Raw genomic sequence first — 13,636 nt, forward strand, 5'->3', positions numbered from 1 at the left:
TGTCGAAACCGGAAAGCCTGTAGCCGGTATTTTCTGTATTTCCGTTTGCACACTTTAGGGGGCATAGCTTTACCAGCCTTGGACCCGGAGGGGCGGCCTACAATAGCGAATGTCCCTGACTGACTGACTGACTGACTGACTGGCTGGCTGACTGACTGACTGACTGACTGGCTGGCTGACTGACTGACTGACTGACTGACTGACTGACTGACTGGCTGGCTGACTGACTGACTGACTGACTGGCTGGCTGGCTGGCTGACTGGCTGACTGGCTGGCTGGCTGGCTGACTGGCTGGCTGACTGACTGCCTGACTGGCTGGCTGACTGGCTGGCTGACTGGCTGGCTGACTGACTGGCTGACTGGCTGGCTGGCTGACTGGCTGGCTGGCTGACTGGCTGGCTGACTGGCTGGCTGACTGACTGCCTGACTGGCTGGCTGACTGGCTGGCTGACTGGCTGGCTGACTGGCTGGCTGACTGACTGGCTGACTGACTGGCTGACTGACTGGCTGACTGACTGGCTGGCTGACTGGCTGGCTGACTGGCTGGCTGACTGGCTGGCTGACTGACTGGCTGACTGGCTGACTGGCTGGCTGGCTGACTGGCTGACTGGCTGGCTGACTGGCTGGCTGACTGGCTGGCTGACTGACTGACTGGCTGGCTGGCTGGCTGACTGGCTGACTGGCTGGCTGGCTGGCTGGCTGACTGGCTGACTGGCTGACTGGCTGGCTGGCTGACTGGCTGACTGGCTGACTGGCTGGCTGGCTGACTGGCTGACTGGCTGGCTGACTGGCTGGCTGACTGGCTGGCTGACTGACTGACTGGCTGACTGGCTGGCTGGCTGGCTGACTGGCTGGCTGACTGACTGGCTGACTGGCTGGCTGGCTGACTGGCTGGCTGGCTGACTGGCTGGCTGACTGGCTGGCTGACTGGCTGGCTGGCTGGCTGACTGGCTGACTGGCTGACTGACCGGTGTACATGCATGGTGCGTTTGTTTGGCCTTATACATTCGTGTCTGTGCGAGCATGGCAGTGGACATGCGTGCAAGTGTGTCCGGTGCATAGAGTGTGTATGCGTTGGCTGTAATGATATTTGTGATGATATTTGACCCGTTCCGTTTTTCCTGTGTGTTTTTACCAGGGGGTGAACCGGTTGGGGAAGGATGCACAGGTGAGGCGGGACGGTGTGCGGAGGAAAGATTGGCACGACTATGAAGCAATCAGGAGAGACGCCACTCGCTCCGGTAGGTACCACATCCTGTGCCCTTAGAAGCCTTTCCCGAGGTAGATCCCATCGCCCGGAAGGGTGTTTTTAAATGGATTATTAATTCAGGTAAATAAGGTAACGGGACGGTTGGGGTTAAGGTAAGGGATAGGTTTCTAAACTACCGTTTGAGGTGAAAGAGTTGCGGCTTCGCTTCTTGACCAACAGGTGATGACCCCTTCCAGATGGCCAGCGTCCTTCCTGGTGATGGGATTTAGACACAACCCTTTCCAGAAACCTGGGGTCCCCTGTTGAAAAGAGGTTTCCTTGAAATACTCCCAATGAAACTAAAATGAACTAAGTGGTCATTAGTGGTCATTATTTCGACACAAACGACTATGCACAGAACTTTTCCGCTGCAGTTACTGTGAAAGCCATTCATCTTGCCTACACACACAATGTATTTGTCCCTGAAAACCTGTGACATGAAAGGCATTTTCTTCATGTGCTAAATGCTGGCGTCAACATGGGGTCACCTGTGAAAACAGGTTGGGAACAACCGGCCCATTGACCATATTCACACAACCATGGCTTTCCACCCTGCTCTCACCCCGCCATGTGAATATGGCTAATTGACTACCAACTAGGTCTGCCCTCTCCTAATTGATTAGTAGACTAATTGGGGTCTTATATTTATTTCCCCCTCCCTCCCGGAAAAATTATAAGCACGTCGCTGGTGTCATGATAATATTCACAAATTGTCTATGGTCTTTAGTACGCATTAGAGTTACATATGTGGTCTTTAGTACGCATTAGAGTTACAGATGTGGTCTTTAGTACGCATTAGAGTTACATATGTGGTCTTTAGTACGCATTAGAGTTACATATGTGGTCTTGAGTACGCATTAGAGTTACATATGTGGTCTTTAGTGAGCATTAGAGTTATATATGTGGTCTTTAGTACGCATTAGAGTTACATATGTGGTCTTGAGTACGCATTAGAGTTACATATGTGGTCTTTAGTGAGCATTAGAGTTATATATGTGGTCTTTAGTGAGCATTAGAGTTACATATGTGGTCTTTAGTGAGCATTAGAGTTATATATGTGGTCTTTAGTGAGCATTAGAGTTACAGATGTGGTGTTTAGTGAGCATTAGAGTTACAGATGTGGTGTTTAGTGAGCGTTAGAGTTACAGATGTGGTATTTAGTACGCATTAGAGTTACAGATGTGGTCTTTAGTACGCATTAGAGTTACATATGTGGTCTTGAGTACGCATTCGAGTTACAGATGTGGTCTTTAGTATGCATTAGAGTTACAGATGTGGTGTTTAGTGAGCGTTAGAGTTACAGATGTGGTATTTAGTGAGCATTAGAGTTACAGCAGATGTGGTCTTTAGTAAGCATTAGAGTTACATATGTGGTCTTTAGTGAGCATTAGAGTTATAGATGTGGTCTTTAGTGAGCATTAGAGTTACAGATGTGGTCTTTAGTGAGCATTAGAGTTACAGATGTGGTCTTTAGTGAGCATTAGAGTTGCATATGTGGTCTTTAGTAAGTGTTCGTTACAGATGTGGTATTTAGTAAGTGTTCGTTACAGATGTGGTATTTAGTAAGTGTTCGTTACAGATGTGGTATTTAGTAAGTGTTCGTTACAGATGTGGTGTGGGATATCGTGGATATCATGAAGAACGTACTCAGTCAACCGAGATCCAGTTAATAAGGTGTATTAGCCAGATAGATCAAATATATACAAGTAGTTAGAGAAAATGGCTGAGGCTCTCGCTCAGGTGATCAGCTGAAATCGCTCAGGGAGAGAAGGCTGAATCTTTGAGGAGGGGGGTTATATAGTGTGAAGGGGGTGGGGGGGCCACCATTTGATAGGTCAAATGGGGGGGGGGGGCAGGATAGGGAACAACAGAAAAGGGAGGGGGGTGTCTTTACATGAAAGTTGGGGGCTCAATATATTATTCCACAGTGGTCTTTAGTAAGGATTAGAGTTACAGACATGTGGTCTTTAGTAAGCGTTAGTTACAGATGTGGTCTTTAGTAAGGATTAGAGTTACAGATGTGGTCTTTAGTAAGCATTAGAGTTAAATATGTCCTTCTGCATGATTGCATTAATTTGCAAGACAATAATGTGCAAACACAGTTTTACAGATTTTCTTTATTAAAGCAATTAGTTGACAAAATCGTGAGTATTAGTTGGATATGAATTTTTTAAGATTAGGGAAACGCATTCATGCATTACACACACACACACACAAGCACTCTCTGTCTCAATTACACACACACACACACACATGCAGACACACACACACTTGCTTGCATGCACACACACACACTCGCTCTGTCTCACAAATGCACACACACACACACACACGTGCTATCTCTCTCGCTCTGTCTCTCTCACTCACTCTAACCCACACACACTCTCGCTCTCTGTCTCTCTCACTCACTCTAACACACAGAAACGGGCTGGATTAGCTACTGTTTCTCTTCTTCTCCTGTTGGATTAGTGTCCCAACAGCGGTAGAAAATCAATGCTCTGAATGCACTGTAGTTTTTATTAATTAATCTGCTACAATAACCATTAATTCAGCCGGAGGCCTTTTCTCTTATGTTTAGGAAAATCAGATATATTTTTTCTAAACATTAACATTAACTTTATCCAGACAATGAGCCATTAACGTGGAGAGATATTTTCTACAGTTGTTACCTTCAGGAAGATAAGCACATAATTTCTGCCTAATGGAGTGTGCGTGTGCGTGTGCGTGTGTGTGTGTGTGTGTGTGTGTGTGTGTGTGTGTGTGTGTGTGTGTGTGTTTTTGCGTGCATGCGTGTGTGTGTGTGTTCTTGTCTGTGTCTTTGACTATTGATTTTCATTAGTTGCCAGCCAGGTTACTAATTCCATTTTTCTCATTTGCATATCTGCCTTTTAGAGCCAATCAGCTATTTTCCTGCTGCTTCCCTATTTAGAAAGCCAGCTTAAAGGGAAGATGCACCCTAAAACTGAATTTACATTGCACTATTCGAATGATCTAGGATAGATAAGTCAATAGACGACTAGCTCTCTAGTAGAAATCAGGATTCAAATCTGTGATGTCATCAAATTACACAACATTTATTTACATCCTCCCTGATCCTATTTCTATTGGCCCCAGGACGACGGGAGGTCCGTAAGCTCGAGCCCTGCTTTCTACTGTAGTGTTAGGACACTTTACCATGACCTGCCTCCTCCACCAATGCGTCCAGTAGCACCCAACCTTGGAGCGAAGCACAGACCATAGCTTCCATATCAGCACACACACACACACACACACACACACACACACACACACACACACACACACACACACACACACACACACACACACACACACACACACACACACACACACACACAGGAATGATTAGGTGCGCTTAATGTCAGATTTGGGAATGTGACCAAAAACTCCCTACGCATTGTGATAAATGTCCTGGGTTCTTTAATGCTCATAGTGGGTCTCTGGATCTTATCTTGCTCTCATCCTGTTGCACAGCGTTCCTGTTGCCGTACTAGGGGCATTGTTTGAGGACAGAGTGCTCCTCCCTGCTAACTATGACCTAGCTGGGGCTCGAACCTGCGACATTCTGATAATGAGCCCAGAGCCCTACCCTAGTTGTAGCCACGATAAGAACACAATAACGGTTAGGGTATAGCTTGAGAAACAAATCAGCTGCAAATCATCTTTAAAAAATATCAGTTTGTTCAGCCTTTCTAAGCCGTCGTTAAATACTGAAAGTAAGACGAGACCTGTGGCTCTTCAAATGATTCAGTACTGCTGCTGCGTATATACATGCTGCTGTGTACACACACAGAATAATCCAGTACTGCTGCGTATATATACATGCAGAATAATTCAGTACTGCTGCGTTACGTATATATATACACGCAGAATAATTCAGTACTGCTGCGTATATATACACGCAGAATAATTCAGTACTGCTGCGTATATATACACGCAGAATAATTCAGTACTGCTGCGTTACGTATATATACACGCAGAATAATTCAGTACTGCTGCGTTACGTATATATACACGCAGAATAATTCAGTACTGCTGCGTATATATACACGCAGAATAATTCAGTACTGCTGCGTATATATACACGCAGAATAATTCAGTACTGCTGCGTATATATACACGCAGAATAATTCACTACTGTTGACTTGATATACATGCAGAGAAAAACATCACATTTCTTATTGCCTTATTATTTTGTCTGTGTATTTGTGTTATGTTGATGTGTGTGTGTGTGTGTAGGTAACGGGGAGCAGGGGAAGGCCTTCCCTCTTACAGATGCTGACCGGGTGGATCAGGCCTACAGGGAAAACGGCTTCAACATTTACGTCAGCGACAGAATCTCCCTCAACCGCTCCCTCACGGACATCCGCAACCCTAAGTGAGTCCTGTGTGTGTGTGTATTTGTGTGTGTGAGAGAGAGAGAAGATCAGATAAGTGTTTGTTCGGGAGGTAGGCTGTACATTGTGTGTGAGTGAGAGAAAGAGAGATAATTGTTTGTTCGGGAGGTAGGCTGTACATTGTGTGTGAGTGAGAGAAAGAGAGATAATTGTTTGTTCGGGAGGTAGGCTGTACATTGTGTGTGTGTCAGATCCACAAGTGCTGTTCCAAGCAATCATTCCAATTATTAACCTGCACAGTCTTTCCACAGGAGAGCTCCATTACACAGACACAGGCACTTATTCCACTCCCCTGTTAACAGAAAACAGTTTCTCAAGCAGCGGTCGCCTAATTAACAGTGTCATTTATGTATGGAGTCCCGAGCAGCGGCGCATAGATTTGCAGTATGTTTAAGCCCAGGTGAGGAAGCACCACAGTGACATCTGAATCTGTAAGCAGTAACACGCGAGAGGGACTGCTACATATATTTCATTTCAACCTTTATTTAAAATCGTAAGCTTCTAAGGTTTCCCTCATTTACAGAAACAACGATTGTACAAAATGTAAACGGTACATAATACAAGCAATATTCACACACCAGAGTAAAAATTTAAAACTTTTAACAACAGAGTTGTTGAGTGGGGGGGCGCATTGCTTTCGCTCTATCCGCTGCTATTATTGTGGTGTGGGAAGCCGACAGGTTGCCTGCAGGAGGCGTGGGAAGCCGTCACCAGGCATCCTCAAAGCAGCTCCCCACTCACGGAGCTCCACAGGTCCATTTGCAATGTACTGTACAATTACTGACCATTACGAACACCCACCTTGTGCTAAGTGGTTGTTTTACTGTTATTGCAGTTACAGAGACTAATGGGCTGTGCGTTCTGCAGTGTTCCCCCTTACCGCAGCCGCTAGTGGGTGCCCCGCCCACCTGATGGACTCAGCGATGAACTCACACAATTGTGTACAAATGGGCAGCACATCGCACACTAGTCTCACATTGCTATACGTACCTCTGCTGGAGGGTGACGGGCTCTACATGCTCGAGCAACTGCGACACAACATTGACAACGCAACAATGTTGCAGACACACTGCCTTTATGCTTCTGCAACATCCACGTGCAGCCTATGCAACATTGTACCCCGTATGTAGCTAGGTTCCCTAGATAGATGAAACTTCCATTCTCAACCAACCCATTAGTCAAGAGTTTTATTGATAACAACCCATATAATAGCCATGTTTATGTTTGTTTTTGCTCGTGTTCGTGTATATAGTGTAATATAGTTATATTTAGTTTGTTTGTTACGTTTGTTAGTTCATTAGTTTAAACTTTAGGTTAGTTGTAACGTTAGTTTAGGTTCGTTTTAACCTTAGATAATGTACAAAACAAACGTCTTTCCGGTGTTTTAGACGTCGCTCTTTTATTTTGAAACCCCCCGACCGGAAGTATTATTGATGCTATCGCTATCGGCTTGTGTAGTCCGGTTCTGTGTTTTTGAACAGATGCTAAATACAAATGTTGAGATTGTTGGTGAACAACTAACTTTAGGTTCGTTTTAACGTTAGCTAGCAGCAGGGATGGACGCCGTTGTGCAAATGCAGGCAGCTACAGGCACTCAAGGAAGAGCCGCTGAATTTAATCGGCAGGAGAGAGAGAGCTCGTCAAATGTGGCTGTGGTGTGGTCGTATAGGCACGAAAGTGCAGCTCAAACTACCTGTTGTATTAAATTAATTGATTGCTGTTTAACTTGTCCGTGTCCAGTCCTTTTGATTAGCCCCACCGTTCATTGTAAACAATGATGCATGTAATTATATTAACGTTACTGTGTGTTGTTGTAGCTATGTTAATCAATTCTGAATGGCATTAACGTTAGTTGGGTGGCTACAACGAATTCTCACAAGCTGGCATCGTAAAATATCAACACCAGCCATGGGTATACTGTTTACTAAATTGTGGAGGCTTTTAATCGTCAAGGTAAGAGGATTTGAAGGCATATGCTATAGAAGTCTTCCCCTGCAGCTCCACTTTGTTGAAATGATAACTAGGGCAATAGGATAACCACCGGTTAATTCACGATTTTGTATTGGTTTGTCATGACAAACCAATTACATAATCCAACATATGTGTAAAAGACTAACATATTCCAGTTGACCGGACATTTTTTTAATGATTTGTTACGAATAAATCAATACTTCCATTTGTATAAATTACGTTAACTATCGAGGATAGTATTCCTGCCTGCAGAACCAATATTATATAACAGCCCCGGCCCCATTCGCTAACCAACCAATCAATGCTACGCAACATCAACGCAACGGTTGTTCAGATTAGATTTTGGTGAAAGGTAGGCAACATCCTCGCAACACACTCTACAACACCCTCTGCAACATCTGCAACCATGTTGTGTTGCAGTAGCAGTCGCGTCGCAGTTGCTCGAGCATGTAGAGCCCTTGAGAGGGATAGGGTGAGAGGGATGGAGACGGAGGGTGGGAGAGAGAGGGAGGAAGGGAGGGAGAGAGCGAGAGAGAGCGAGGGAGAGAGAGAGGGAAAGAGGGAGAGAGAGAGGGATAGAGAGAGAGAGAGAGAGAGAGAGGTTATTATTTATATACGAGAGCAAGATAATTGAAGTCCTATTTCACACACCTATTCACAAAAATATTTAAGCATTACATCACGCGACGGAGTGTGTTTATAGGAATTCGATTACGCCTAGGGGTGGTTGTTAGGCCTGACGCGCAGCGGAGGGTCGTTAGACCCCCCTAGGCGTGATCTAATTCCTATAACACACGACTTCAAGTGATGTAACGTCTTTTATACAATGGCCGGATTCACCCAACCGTATTGCTATAGAATAAACACACAGTAATTGAAGCATAATGGAGATTTATTCACAACCATCCCCAGAAAAAGTAGGCCCAAAAAATTAAAAAGTTGCCTCCGTGTCTAGAAGCAGAGGGAGGTTGCTTCAAAGCATGCAAGCTAACAACAAACTTCATATAAATCCTGCAATGTATTATTGTTTTGACAATGGGCCATGACAAACCAATTACATAATCCAACATTGTGTAAACAACTAACATATTCCAGTTAACTGTATCTATTTTAAATTATTCGTTACGAATATATCCATACTTCCATTGTGTCCGGGACATCCAGTGAAATCGCTTCGTGCGACAGTGTCCTTTTGCAGAGGGAGGTTGCTACAAAGCATGCCATCTAACTACAAACTTCATATAAAATGACTCTGCTATAGAGCCACACTCCGTTATGCACAAGTTTACAGACATACATGATGACAAGTCATACAGATAGACAGTACTGCTACATCTATACATTTATGACATACCAGATTTACAAATACAGTACTGTTTTTGTAGGGTGATTATGGTTTATTTACATTGAGGTTCTGGGGTCACGTGGAGTGTGTTATACGAAATACCCCCGCCCCCCTCCACCCCACCTACCAATCTCCTACCTACCAACCTCCTCCAATGTACAGTTTCTTCGTCAAATGTATATACTCTCTTTTTTAGACTCGTCTTGTATCACAAACAGTACTGTATTTGTAAATCTGGTATGTCATAAATTTATAGATGTAGCAGTACTGTCTATCTGTATGTCATGTGTGTCATATATGTTATGATGCATTGAAAATGGGGGACCATGATGTAAACAAGACGAAAGTCTTTCTCTGGTCTGCATCCCCTTAACAATTGTGTGTATTGAGCTGTGTTGTACCCATTCTGCAATCTGTTAATACAATTTTCAATCAATCAATCAAATAACAACCGGTAACTTCACTGTTCTTCTTAAACAATGATTGGTGTAAATCGTGTCGGTGCCCGCAGCTTTACATATTCGGGGTAACATCATACATGTACATAGATCAAAATGTACAATGATAAGTTCGTTTTCGTCAATGTCAGCATGTCTTTTTTCCTTCTCCGGCTTCTCCTGTATACGTATATAGACTTATATTACCGTATTCAATGAGACTGCCAGCCAGCTTTTGCGCGACGGACACCAACACAGAGAGCACTCAGCCTCAGAACCCCCCCCCCGCAATTTATATTTTGTTTTACAATGGGTCAAGACAAACCAATTACATAATCCAACATTGTGTAAACAACTAACATATTCCAGGTGAGTGTATCTTTTTTGAATGAGTCGTTATGATGAAATCAATACATCCATTCATAAAGATTATTGTCCGCCATCTTGGTTTCATTCGGAAAAGACGAACGGCGGATTCATTCGAAAAAAAAGTTATTCGGTTGTGGGCGGGTTCTGGGGTCACGTGGTGTGTGTTATACTAAATAACAACCGGCAACTTCACTGTTTCAGCCAATCAGAATCAAGAAATGTCCATGCCATTGTATACAATTTATTTGATCCCACCCTGGTTCTGCAATGCTGTTCTGCACACCAGGATACTGTTGTTGGCCTGCTTGTGGCCTTTGACATCTCTTGACAACCTCTCTTATAAACAAGTTGTTTTTAAATCCCATGACAGCTACTGACAGCATGTTTTTGTTTGTTGCACCATTTTTGGTGAATAAGTCGGAACACTGTCAACTGTGAAAAGCAGACGAGAGTGGTTGTTGGCGAGATACTGGAACTGAAGCAGAGGAGCATGGTTGTTAGTGATATACTGGAACTGAAGCAGAGGAGCATAGTTGTTAGTGATATACTGGAACTGAAGCAGAGGAGCATAGTTGTTAGTGATATACTGGAACTGAAGCAGAGGAGCATGGTTGTTAGTGATATACTGGAACTGAAGCAGAGGAGCATAGTTGTTAGTGATATACTGGAACTGAAGCAGAGGAGCATAGTTGTTAGTGATATACTGGAACTGAAGCAGAGGAGCATAGTTGTTAGTGATATACTGGAACTGAAGCAGAGGAGCATAGTTGTTAGTGATATACTGGAACTGAAGCAGAATAGCATGGTTGTTAGTGATATACTGGAACTGAAGCAGAAGAGCATAGTTGTTAGTGATATACTGGAACTGAAGCAGAATAGCATGGTTGTTAGTGATATACTGGAACTGAAGCAGAAGAGCATAGTTGTTAGTGATATACTGGAACTGAAGCAGAATAGCATGGTTGTTAGTGATATACTGGAACTGAAGCAGAAGAGCATAGTTGTTAGTGATATACTGGAACTGAAGCAGAGGAGCATAGTTGTTAGTGATATACTGGAACTGAAGCAGAGGAGCATAGTTGTTAGTGATATACTGGAACTGAAGCAGAGGAGCATAGTTGTTAGTGATATACTGGAACTGAAGCAGAAGAGCATAGTTGTTAGTGATATAACGGAACTGAAAGAACCTGGTTGTTAGTGATATACTGAAACTGGAAGAACATGGTTGTTAGTGAGATACTAGAACTAGAAGAACATGGTTGTTAGTGAGATACTAGGACTGGAAGAACATGGTGAGATACTAGAACTAGAAGAACATGGTTGTTAGTGAGATACTAGGACTGGAAGAACATGGTGAGATACTAGGACTGGAAGAACATGGTGAGATACTAGGACTGGAAGAACATGGTTGTTGGTGAGATACTAGAACTAGAAGAACATGGTTGTTAGTGAGATACTAGGACTGGAAGAACATGGTGAGATACTAGGACTGGAAGAACATGGTTGTTGGTGAGATACTAGGACTGGAAGAACATGGTGAGATACTAGGACTGGAAGAACATGGTGAGATACTAGGACTGGAAGAACATGGTTGTTGGTGAGATACTAGGACTGGAAGAACATGGTGAGATACTAGGACTGGAAGAACATGGTTGTTGGTGAGATACTAGGACTGGAAGAACATGGTGAGATACTAGGACTGGAAGAACATGGTTGTTGGTGAGATACTAGGACTGGAAGAACATGGTGAGATACTAGGACTGGAAGAACATGGTTGTTGGTGAGATACTAGGACTGGAAGAACATGGTTGTTGGTGAGATACTAGGACTGGAAGAACATGGTGAGATACTAGGACTGGAAGAACATGGTTGTTGGTGAGATACTAGGACTGGAAGAGCATGGCTGTTAGTGAGATTCCGTCTGTCCATCCATCCGTCCAGGCCGCGTGTTAGGGATGGGTACCGAATTCGGTACTTTTGAGGTACCGAACCGAAACACGTCGGTACTACCGAGTATCGAATCAAGTGAGAAACCAAAAAAAAATAAAAAAAAAATAAAAGAAAATATTTTTTATAAAAAAAAATCTTTTACTTTTTTTTTTTTTTTTTATGTCAACGTTCACACGCACAATATATGCTTACCTAGGATTTGACTTGATTCAACAACAAAGCAGTCGGAGCAATGACAAGCCGAAAACTGTCGAAATTGTAGTTATTTGAAGTTTGGATTTTTTTTTTACGACTGAGAATAAAATTTCTTGAGACTAAAGTACCGAAAAAAGGTACCGTTGGGTACCAGTATCGATTCACAGGTACCGGTACCGGTATCGGTTCAAATGTGAAAGGTACCCATCCCTACCGCGTGTATACTTTCGACAACAAATGTTTGTTTCCGCGTTCGAGTTTTGCGCTCTGATTGGCCAGGTCATGTGACATGTGCGCCAATCGTGGGACGGCAAGTTCGGCGCCTATTTCCGGGTCTAACAGCCTGCAAACTACCTAACGCCTAGTTTATCACTGGTTAAGCTTAGGCGACTCTTTCGCAGTGGGATAAGGTTCGAGTTTGGAATCAGGGCAGGTGTTCTATCGCCCTGCTCTAAGACAAACTCTAACCTTAACCAACTTCGAACAAGCGCCTAAGCTTAACCAGTGTAGAAACTTGCGGTCCCACGATTGGCGCACATGTCACATGACCTGGCCAATCAGAGACGCGGAAACAAACATTTGTTGTCTAAAGTATTCAGGCGTCCAGGCCTGGGCCAAATAGTATTATTTGCTAATCGTTCTTAGCATTTGGTTGGTACTATATAGAGTCCCAGATGTATGGGATATGTCACATGACATTTGACAACTTACTTGACATCATCCGTTTGTCCAGATCAAGTGTCCTAAAGCATTAAAACCCAGATTTGCTACTCCAAGCATGTCAAAACAAATGCTATAGCTTATTTGACCTATGGTGTTATATATTCAGTAATGTGGCCACTGGGCACAGCTGCTGAATGACTCAGGGCCATGTGTTTCAGTGCAAGGCCAGTGGGGAAACGTTTTTTGAATAATTCATACCACACAGTGAATATAATATAATTTAATCTCTTTACTCGTCATGTGCATTTTTACATATATTAGGGATTTGTCCTCTTGCATTTAACCCACCCTAACTATTTGGGAGCAGTGGGTAGCCACAGACCTGCGCCCACCGGGAGCAGTTGGGGGTTAAGTGTCTTGCTCAAGGGCACTTCAACGCTGGGGAAGTGAGGAAGGGGAGAGCGTTTTTCCACCAAAATCAAACCGGCAATTTTTGCGGTCACAACTGCCCACTTGTCTGACCACTAGGTCCCTGCTGTCCCACACAGCGTTCCCTTCTCTACAATATTTAATTTTTTCCCCTTTCTTCTTCCTTCTTCTCAGAAACGGTGTTGTGTTGTTTGGATCCTTGCCCCTAAAACTAAAGCGTGAGATTGAATTCCTGCTATAAAAGCCTCTCCAGGGATTCTTGCGCCTCATCCCTCTTCTCTCAGCCATACCTACAGACCTCAAGCCCTCCATGGCCCAGGTGTATGAGGTCGTCAGGAAAGTAATAGCTACTTAATAACATCTGTCATTCTAGCGTAGACGAACCACTTTAATTTCAGCAGACGTTCCCAGAGATTGCACTGGATGTTTCACGCCACTGAAATAGCTGTATCTAATGACATACACACACCTGAAGCCCTTCATTCTAATATAATTTGAATTATTAAAGTTGAAATCATATGGTCCTGACGCTAACTAAATAGCTGTGCGAAAGAAAATTGCACCGTGTGTGTTCTTCCTACCTTACATTGTGGGTTTGGTGAAGCCAATTTTA

General features: G+C 43.7%; 1 protein-coding gene across 1 annotated transcript in view; it reads left to right on the forward strand.

Annotated features, from left to right (window-relative positions):
• galnt10 (UDP-N-acetyl-alpha-D-galactosamine:polypeptide N-acetylgalactosaminyltransferase 10 (GalNAc-T10)) overlaps positions 1-13,636 on the forward strand; it is a 254,013-nt gene that overhangs the window by 104,706 nt on the left and 135,671 nt on the right. The window contains exons 2-3 of the mRNA XM_084320169.1: positions 1,139-1,241; positions 5,507-5,645. Of these exons, the coding sequence (XP_084176295.1) occupies positions 1,139-1,241; positions 5,507-5,645 (242 nt within the window). The remainder of the gene's footprint in view (positions 1-1,138; positions 1,242-5,506; positions 5,646-13,636) is intronic.

Source organism: Notolepis coatsorum (assembly GCF_963971535.1).
Source record: "Notolepis coatsorum genome assembly, chromosome: 8".
NCBI classification, from domain to species: Eukaryota; Metazoa; Chordata; class Actinopteri; order Aulopiformes; family Paralepididae; genus Notolepis; species Notolepis coatsorum.